General features: G+C 33.1%; 1 protein-coding gene across 3 annotated transcripts; it reads left to right on the top strand.

Moving 5' to 3' along the window:
* Nucleotides 1-1,756: 1,756 nt before the first annotated feature.
* On the top strand, nt 1,757-9,416 carry LOC136204194 (uncharacterized). Of its 3 annotated transcripts, XM_065995398.1 has the most exons (6): nt 1,757-1,897; nt 2,091-2,158; nt 3,448-3,633; nt 3,776-3,815; nt 4,970-5,084; nt 9,210-9,416. In XM_065995398.1, the coding sequence occupies exons 2-5, from the start codon at nt 2,144-2,146 to the stop codon at nt 5,050-5,052; spliced, it is 324 nt and encodes a 107-aa protein (XP_065851470.1). In that variant the 5' UTR covers nt 1,757-1,897; nt 2,091-2,143; the 3' UTR covers nt 5,053-5,084; nt 9,210-9,416. The 3 variants fall into 3 exon arrangements, with proteins under 3 accessions (XP_065851470.1, XP_065851468.1, XP_065851469.1); XM_065995396.1 differs by lacking the exon at nt 9,210-9,416 and having other exon boundaries at nt 4,970-5,477; XM_065995397.1 differs by lacking the exon at nt 9,210-9,416 and having other exon boundaries at nt 1,790-1,943; nt 4,970-5,477.
* Nucleotides 9,417-10,145: the final 729 nt, after the last annotated feature.

Here is a 10,145-nt window from a genome sequence, read left to right as displayed (position 1 = left end):
ATAATTATTCTCATCATGGAAACTGGATGAAAATCCATGCTCATAGAGGCGTTAGTTGAAATTTAGTAGCTATGTCGTGGGCCGGCCCTAAGGGGTGACCGCCCATTGCCCCTCAACTAAGGGCTTGATTGGATGGAGGGTTTAGAGGGGTTAGTAAGGGAAGGGTTAGTAAGGGTTGATGGAAACCCTTGTTTGGGAGAAGGAAGGGTTAGTAAGGGTTTCTACAAACCCATGTTTGAAACACAAAAAAAATTAGGAGGGCAAGAGTTTGGAGGGGTTTTGAAGGGTTTCTTTTTAACAAATTGCATCCAATTTTGAACCCTCCAATTTGGTGGGTTTGGAAGGGTTATAAATTACCCTTCATTCCCCTTCCTTCCCTTTCCCTACCCTTCTCTACCATTCCTTTATTAACCATGCACTACCCTTCATCCAATCAAGCCCTAAAGGGCCTAAATTTGAAAAAAAAGGATAAGTTTTAAATTTGCCCCTATTATTTTTTGGAAGTATAAATTCACATCTAACGTGTAAAATAGTAAATTTTTGCCACTAATGTTTCTAAGTATGAGCAATTTTAATTCTATTAGAAAAAATAATAATTGAACAAATGATTATTGTAATTTAATTCATTGTTACATCATTTTATTTGAAAACTTGTTAAATCACATCTTCTTAATATTAATTATATTTAAAATGTTTACTTTATTGCAAATAGTTATTTTCTTTCCGAACACAGATAAGATTATATTTGTATTTAATATGATTGTTTCCTTTCATAACAAGATAATATATATATATATATATATATATATATATATATATATATATATATATATAGAGCAATATATTATGTTACGTTCGTTTCTTTACTCTTCAATTATCTTCTAACTTGTAGGATATAATATAAAATAAATTCTTCAATTAATTTCCCATGTGAGCTCGGATGAAAAAGATATGCTTACTTTAAACATCAAACGTGTGGATGTTGAAGATGACAGTGATTGGGAGCCTGTTTTTATTGTGAAATGGTTTCGTATTAGCTACTTAATAATCAATATGGACGATGTTGTATACCCTTATCTCTTTCCATTCTTATATTAATTAGAAGTACACGACGAGAAAATATAAAAAACTCATTTATATAAGTTCCTAAATTTAAAGGGCTGATTTTTTTTTATTATATAATATCTAGTTAAATTATTTTTATTATTTATTATTTCAAAAATTATAAAAGTCTATTTTTTTTGATAATCGGAGGAAGGTGAAAACCCAAACAAAACAAGAAAAAGAAACTAATTAACGACCTATCCTATGTGAGTATCGGCCAAGCCGATCCTCACAAAGAATAGCCTGGAGGCTTACAAGAGGCACATCACACTCGTGATGATCCAAAGAAAAAGACCTTGCGAAATTTGTCATCCAGTCAGCAGCCTGATTACCTTCACGAAACGTATGAATCAGACTCAGCTCCCAATCTCGACTCATGTACTCTCTGTATCATTTCCAGGAGAGTCTGTGAATCAAGCTCCACTTGGACCCTTCCGTAACCTCTATCCCAAGCCATTTTAAGCCCAAAATAAAGATCCTAGAGCTCAGCTAATACTGTCTTACAAATGCCGAGATTAACCATGAATTCACGTCTCCAGTGTTCCTGTTCATCCCTGATTAAGCCTCCAGCAGATGCTTGGTCTGGATTCCCTTTACTACACCATCATTATTTACCTTATTATTATATAATATTTAATTAAATTATTTTTATTATAATTATTATGTAAAAAATAGTGAATACATCAGCCAAATAGTGAATACAAAACTTCTCCGGCAAAGGCAAATTTAGTGCGGGTCAAACGACCGATACTCGATTCTTAAACCGGAGAGAGAGAGAGAGCCGCTACCGATCGTAAGCGACAGAGCTCCGGTTGCTTGCGTCTTTACTTTTCCACTCAGTTAGACCACACTTTTTTTTTTTTTTTCTGTGTTGTATGCTTGGTATTTGATTATGAAGATTTTAGAGTCTCTTATGCAATTGAGTTGGTAAATCATTCTAATCCATTCAAAAAACATTTGTCAATATTTTCAATTTTTATCTGCAGGAACACCTCGGCGGCGATTTCCTCTTTCTTGTTCACTTTCACCGAGTAAAAAGATGGCTACTGAACCAGTAAGTCCCTTTTCTCTTTCTACCCTTTTTATGCCTTATTCCAATTTTTGTGTTTTCTATTTTGATTGTATGTTGATGCCTGTAGTTTTTCTGTTGCCACTTTAAATTCTGTTATAGAAACATCCTTCTTGTTTATTGCCGAATTCACTGATTGGCATTTCAAGGAGCAAACATTACTTGAGTTACAGCAATGCCTTGTCAATCTTTAGGTATTCTAGAATTGGAGATCAAATCACATGGTATTACTAGTCATTTTGTCAAAAGGATGTACTACCAAAGGAAGAGGAAATTTCTAGACGCAATGGAATATAAGAAATTAAGATAAGCTTTACAGAATGTTTCTCATGCTAGAGGAGAGAGGGATCCGAGAAAGGGGATAACAAAATGAACCTTTCTGGTCTTTCCAGGAACCTTAAATAGTTGGAGAAAAGAATAGTTGACACGGTGAAATTAAGGAGAATCACCAGTTGAGCAGCACATGTTTTGTCAAGTAATCAATAAGCACCAGCATGACATGATTTTGGCTTGAATCCGGAATTCTTGAAAGAAGTTGTTGTTACTGGTGCTAACATACATTTTGTAGAAGGACAAAGCCTCTAATGAAACTAGAATTCCTGGTTTGATTAGACTAGTTAGTTATAGTACATAGAGAAGAATGTTGGAAGCGAAAGCTCGTGTTGCACAGGGTTTATATAGTAACTAACCCCTTTTTCTGATGCAAAATCAGAGCTAGATTTTTCTTTCTCCTCTGTTTCTTTCCTTCTTTTTGTCCTCCTTTCTTTCTGGTAACTGAAATAAGAACGATTGTTGCTTTTCTTGTCCCTTTATGCTTATTTATAGTTTATCTTGGCTTTTGCTTTTTAAAGGAAAGATTGGATTGTCTAATTATTGAAATCCCAAGATTTACTACAGGTTTTTGCTGAGTTGTGATTAGCCCCAAAATCAGTTTTGGGGGAATGGTGCTATTGGATTTTAGATCTTCTTGAGTGTTAAATGCTATGCGCGTGCCTGTAGTATCTGTGTATAGAGATACATTTCTCACTTAATGTTGGACTTGGAGTTGCACTTGTTTCTCATTTACATCCTGTGTAGTCTCTCTGCAATGTTTCTTTCCCTCTTTGTAACTGATATGTTATCTGCACCAATTCCTTATGTTTCTGAAAGTTAAAAAAACGAATTGGATTGTAGAAATGACATGTTAAAGTTCTGATTATTAGTTGAAAAACTATTATTTGTCTTGTTTAGTTTCTTTTGCTCTTGGATTGACCAATACTGTTACTTTTATGTAGGCTATGTATATCAGGGTTAAGCGTAGCAAGACTACTTATTTTATCCAATGTGTTCCATCTGAGAAAATTCTGGATATTAAGCAAAAATTGGATATCCTGATTGATAAGCCAGTTAGTGATCAACGACTCACCTTTATGCAAACTGGGGTTGTGTTGGAGGATTCAAAGTCATTGTCAGATTACAATGTACGCTTCTATGAATAGCATTACTTCATTGTTGTATTAAAAATTTATGCATACATCATCATTGGAAAAAAGAAGTTTCTTCTTGCAGCATTTTGAGTTGAAATTCACACTTCTTTAACATAGATTCAATGTGTCTTTTCAGGTTGAAAATGATGCTGTTGTGGCTTTGACCTTGAGAAAAGGTTATATTCTTATCCATGCCTTCGAAATGTATATGTGTTTCTTGCGTATTTCTGATATTACTATTAAAATTTTATGCCACATAGTAATAGTCTTCTATCAATCAATTAATGTAGGAAAAGAGCATTTTGGGACCCCTTGATTTTTTTTATTAAGTCCCTGATTTTGCAGTTTGACATATTGAATCCCCGATCAATTATACTCACACACTTTGAGCTCCTGGCTAGCAGGATGAAATCAAACTTAGTCAAAACCGTGTGGCCTGTTTCATCTAGGTGAGGTGACTTTTTTTTTTTCAAATTGGAAGCAGATTTGGGCTTTGGTTCTCCAAATGAGGATGACCTGTCAAAATTGCAATGTCAGACATAGATGAAATAGGCTCCATGTAATTGGAGTTTGAAGTTTGTCACGTTAGCTAGGGGTTGTGTGTGGTTATAATTGATTGAGGGCTCAGTGTGTCAAATTGAAAGATCAAGAGCTTAATCAACAAAAATTGAAAAGATCAGGGACCTCAAGTGGTTTTTTTTCCATTAATATAACCTGCAATGTAAGGAACATATATTCTGATTTATGATATATTGATTGTTCTTGTGATCTATTCTGAGGATGTCTTAATGTTTAATAAACTTTAATTTTGAAAGTTAGGTTATGTTTCATAGATTTATTGAGTTTCATTTTCTACACCACACATCAATGAAGTATTTACCTAGTGTCTAGTTGAGGCATTCATCTATGTTGTTAGAAGAGGGGTGAATTGGCTTGTGGCTAGGTCAAAATGAGGCAAATTTTAGGTGGTACCTTTATCATAAGCAAAGAATATAAGGTTTTCTTACGGGAGTGAACTTAACCAATTGCTTCATTGTGTGCTGAATTTGGGTAAACCAGGATTTTATCCACCTTGGTAGTGCATTTCTCCGATAAATGAACATCTTGATCATGTCTAGTAGGCAGTTATTTGGTATAAAGTAGTTTCTCTCTATCTCTCTCTAATTTTCTTGAAATTGATAAGTCTTGATTCTCTTGTGTTTTTTATGAATGTTCATAAAAGAACTCTGAAAAATAACATTAAGCCCATGATTCCAATTTGCTTAATTTTTTTATATGCTTGTTTCAAGTAGTGATTTAATATATTTTTTCCATGTTATTTTACTTCTAGATGATAATGAGTTTGAGGATATCGATATCGTCCGGCCTGATGATTTTTATCAGACACGTGATGTAGATGGTGGCAATTGGTGAGCTGTACAAATGCATTGCTGCAACATGACATGGTAGGTGCAACTGTACACATATAACATAGCTTTCTGATGTTCTGTCTCTGCGATATTTTCATATCATAGAATTATTTATGTCAGTATAAGATGAAATTTTCGTGCTTATGAAGTGAATTGGCGTGTGTGCCAAATTTGAGGAGGTGCTTAACTTATACCGGGATGAACTTCTGATTATATGGATTTGAGTTGAAATCTGTGATTTTTGGGGGTGTTATAGGAGACTGTTTCCCTCTAGGAGTGTTAAACTGGTGATGATGCAATGAACAGAATTCGCCGAACCTGTAAAATTGATGAATTAGGATTGTGGTTCGGTGGATTCGTGTAATAAACAAGTTGACCTATTTATTACATGAAATAATAGGTTGTGTAACTAGTTGGCTTGTGAACCTATTTACATTATGTTTTAGTATAACTATTAGTGTCGGGTCTTGTCAACCCGACTCAACTTATTTAAAGTATTGTAACTATTATACATTCTTAGGCTTTAATAATGTTATGGGTCGTGCTATGTGTTGTGTCAACTCGTTTAATAAATAGGTAGTGTTCGTGTTGACCTGCTTGGGTGACACGACAGTAACACAATTGGTTAACGTGTAGCTCGAAGTTCCTTCTCATGTCATTGTTGCTCTCGTACTCAGTCTGCCTCCGTTATCTAAGATGGTTTCTCTTGAAAAAGAATTCAAAGAGAATCATGGATTAGTTTCTTTCTTTTTCCTATGATCATATGGATAAAAGGCGTTGCCGGCCTAGGTCCAGGGCTGGAGGGAGCCCAAAAAAATAAATTTAGCCTTATATATATATATGAAATTTAAATAAACAGTAATAAAATTATCTATCTCTTTCTGAAAGCACATTGATAAATAATAAAAAAAAAAAAAAATTAAAAGTCTGTTCAATTTTTACACTTTATTATTAAATGAGTCCTCATTACTTATTTTGCTTAGAGTCCCTAAATTGTGGACCGAGCATGAACCTTAAACTTAAACTTGACATGTTTGCATAAGTATTAGGGATAAGTACAAAAAAAATGCCTGTGGTATACCGGTTTTGCGAACTCGAACCTGTGGTATTTTTTTTGCAAACAGAGGTTTGTGCTAAACACCCCGTTAGCAACCAGAGGTAAAATTGACTAACGATGTTAAAATTCAAAGAGAAAAGAGTTAATTTGGTCCTTATATTTATTTATTTTATAAATTAACACCTCTAATTATCTTATTATCACAAATAAACCCCAAAATTAAAAATAAAAATAAAACTAGCTTCTCCATTATCTAATTAAGCATTTGTTTAACCAAACAAGTTCCCAAAATCAATTAACACAAAAAAAAAAAAAATCAATAAACAAACCATTCTATTGTTCTTCCTTCTATTTGCTTTTGATTCTATGAAGTGATTTCTCCGAGAGTTTAGAATTCAGATCTGCAAAAAGAAAACAACAACCAATTAACACAGGAACACAATCTACATAGACAAGAAAGGAAATGAAAGCATGTATTCGTTTGCGCAATTGTTCCCTCTTTAATGGAAGAACAAACACGAGCCACTGTGAACCACCAAACAACATCACCGTCGTTCGCCCTTAGGCATGTCCATCGGGAATTGTCACCACCGAAGATGAAAAGTCGAAAGCGAATGGTTCGGATTCGAAGAAAAACCGATATCATCTTTCCCAAAGAAACAGTAGATCTAAAACAGAGAAACGAGATTAGGAAAAAAGAAAGATAAAAAAGGGAAGAGATGTAAATAAGAAAAGAGTATGAGAAAGAGATTCTTACCTAAAAGGAATAGATCCATGGAGTAGAGGAACTCCATTGCTAAAGATTCGAACCGCCGTGGGTTAGAGGAGCTCCGCGACGTCAGACTGACCTCCGACCAGTGAAGTTGAAATCGGTGTCTTCCTTGAAGGGGGAAACGAAGAAAAGAAAACAATAAGGAGAGGGGTGGTCGGAACGAATAGCCATCGCGTAATCCGTGCCGTCGGGGATTGCGGCCGGTCGGAGAGGCTAGCCGGCGGAACAAGGCTGCTGCCATGGAGGAAGAGCCCTCTAGCGTCTGATTTGAGAAGAAGAAGGAGAGGAATGGAGGCTGCAATAGAAATGAGCTAATTGATTTTTATTTTTTGATTTTGGGGTTTATTTGTGATAATTAGATAATCAGGGGTGTTAATTTATAAAATAAATAAATATAAGGACCAAATTAACTCTTTTCTCTTCGAATTTTAACACCGTTAGTCAATTTTATCTCTGTTTGCTAACGGTGTTTAGCACATACCTCTGTTTGCAAAAAAAAAAAAAAAATACCACAGGTTCGAGTTCGCAAAACCGGTATACCACAGGTTTTTGTACTTATCTCTAAGTATTAATTAGTCCAAATATTTTTTATTGTCAAATTATTCCTTATCTTTGTGCGTGTATCACAAATTCCATACTTGATGCAAACACGGTGAAAAAATCAACATGTTTTAGGGTGAAATTGAAATTTGGAAAAGAAGAAAAAAGAAAAAAGATAATTTGGGACTATTTGTTTTTTTTTTTATAAAAATATCATATTTCATTCCATTAGATTAAAGAGTATAGATACAACAAATAAGACTTCCGATCCATACAGGCTACAACCAGTACAAGATCCACTAAGGGCAGAAAAGAGACTACAAAGAGTAATACAAAGACTACATAGAATAGTACAAAGACTACAAAGAGCAATAAAACAAAAAATATAAATACATTAAAAATAGAAATCATATCCTTCTCGTAAGTCGATTCCCGTTGGAAAAACGTTGTAATCCATACTTCATCATTTAGGCTCTTCTGGACGTTCGGATCTGAGTCCTTTCTTTTTTTGCAACCACGTAGATCTATAGATCTACGGAGAAAATGAACCTTTTTCGCTTTTGCTAAGATCGAAAAAAAAAAATGAAAGAAATATAGCTAATAAGTGTAGATCTGACAGAAAAAGGAGTTCAATAAGGAATATAGATTTCAAGCTATCTCTTTAATTTTCTTGAAATTGATAAGTGTTGATTCTCTTGTGTTTTTTTTATGAATGTTCGTAAAAGAACTCTGAAAAATAACATTAAGCCCATGATTCCAATTTGCTTAATTTTTTTATATGCTTGTTTCAAGTAGTGATTTAATATATTTTTTCCATGTTATTTTACTACGCATTTCGCAAAATGTGAAGTAATTTAACCTAGTTTTCTTCACATTGTATATCACCAATTGCCAACCTCGTTGCCCAATTGTGAACTAACTTTTATCATTCGCATTTTATATAATTTGCGACCCAATTGATAAAATTGTGATTCACATTTAACAGTTGCGAATCTCAATTACCAAAATGCGAACTCAATCTAGGGTTTAGTGCTTCACAATTGTCGAAATAAAATTCACTTTGTCAAAATGTGAAGTTTTGTTTCGCAATTTATATAAAATTACGATTCGCAGTTAACAATTGCCAACCTCTAAGCACAATTGTGAATTGGGTTAGTGATGTAAAAAAATCCTAAAAAAGTAATCTCCAAAATTAGATCCGCTATTATTACTAATTAAACAATGTATAAGAACAACTCTTCTAGAAGGTTTTTTTTGTTATTACAATCTTACACACAGTTGTTAGAAACCACTATTACATGTAGTTGTTAGCAACCACTATTACATGTAGTTGTTACCAAAAAATGTTTGTTACAGATTTTAGAACATACAATATCAATCTCTCTAAAATCCAAAACTAAAAAGTGTAACCTACACGCGCTAGATCTGACAAGTGATTACCTGGCATGGCCTTCCACTTTTGCGCTGCTTTATATACAGATATGTTGTATAATTACAGTTCAAATCCCTTCTATTAATTAATATTTTTTTTACCCTATAAAATTTTAAAAAATTAATCCTCCCTGATAGTATGTTACTACATCTTGTTACTAACTCCCCACAAGTCAGAATAGTTATTACTAACCATTGTGGATGCCCTAATAAACTATACTTTATTTGAAATTGACAGTGCGATTGAGACTATTTTGCAATCTTTGTTTGGATGTGTTGAACAAGACATTACATATTTTATTTTATTTTACATTCAGAGGGACTAAACAATATTTTTATCACTTTCATTTGAAATCTCCAGATTTTCTTCGAGAAGTGCTTGTATGCTCTATTGATCACCTTCAAATGTGATCTCTTGTGGGATTTCTTTGGGTACAATAATATGTGACACCTCATCAAAAACAACATCTTTAAAAGTGGTAAACTTTTAAACTTCTTAGAGTCCGTTTGGTATGCCGTAATGTAATGTAATATAATTAAGGTCGTAATGTAATCAAAGTTGTAATGGAATGGAATGGAATAATGATTCTATTACCATATTTAGTTGACAATTATGATGTAATGTAATAACCATTACAATACTTATATTTTCCTAATTAAATGTAATCATAAAATTTTATTTACATAATTAAAATCAACGAAAAATGTGAAAAATCGAATCGAAATCAAATACAAAATTAGATTAACCGAAATCAATAAATTAGTATATAGTTTTTCGCTTTTTCATATTTTTTTACATTTTTCTCGTTTCTTTTAATTTCCATTTTCAATATTTTTCACCGTTTGTTTATTTTCTCATTTTCTCATTTTTCCGGTCTTTCATTTTTTTTTCATTTTTCACATTTTTCGGTTTTTCATTTTTTTTTTCATTTTTCTCGTTTTCAATTTTCATGTTTTTCTGCTTTTTGTGTTTTTGACAAGAATAAGATGTGAGATTTGAGAAATGAGAGGTTATATGACAATGTAATGAGAATTCAAGTCATTTTTCTAATGTAATGGGGATTACAAGATTTCTTAAACAAAATTTAACTCAAGGTTTTCTCATTCCATTACAATGAAATTGTAATATGCAACCAAACATGGTAATGAGCTTTCAATGTAATGATCATTCTATTACGGAGGTCATTACATCTTACCAAACGGCACTTTAGTTTTTAAGTTGAAGTGTTGGGTCTACTAATAGTAACAAAATAAATTCTATTCAGTTTTTAAGTTTCGATAGATATATATATATATA

The sequence above is a fragment of the Euphorbia lathyris genome, chromosome 8 (genome assembly GCF_963576675.1).
Source record: "Euphorbia lathyris chromosome 8, ddEupLath1.1, whole genome shotgun sequence".
NCBI lineage: Eukaryota > Viridiplantae > Streptophyta > Magnoliopsida > Malpighiales > Euphorbiaceae > Euphorbia > Euphorbia lathyris.
This window is presented reverse-complemented; position numbering and strand designations above follow the sequence as displayed.

What these genes read in the sequence shown, in the direction of transcription:
- LOC136204194 (XM_065995398.1), top strand. An exon ending in AGTCATTGTCAGATTACAAT is followed by an intron (nt 3,634 to 3,775) that starts GTACGCTTCTAT and finishes GTGTCTTTTCAG; the next exon opens with GTTGAAAATGATGCTGTTGT. An exon ending in GGCTTTGACCTTGAGAAAAG is followed by an intron (nt 3,816 to 4,969) that starts GTTATATTCTTA and finishes TTTTACTTCTAG; the next exon opens with ATGATAATGAGTTTGAGGAT.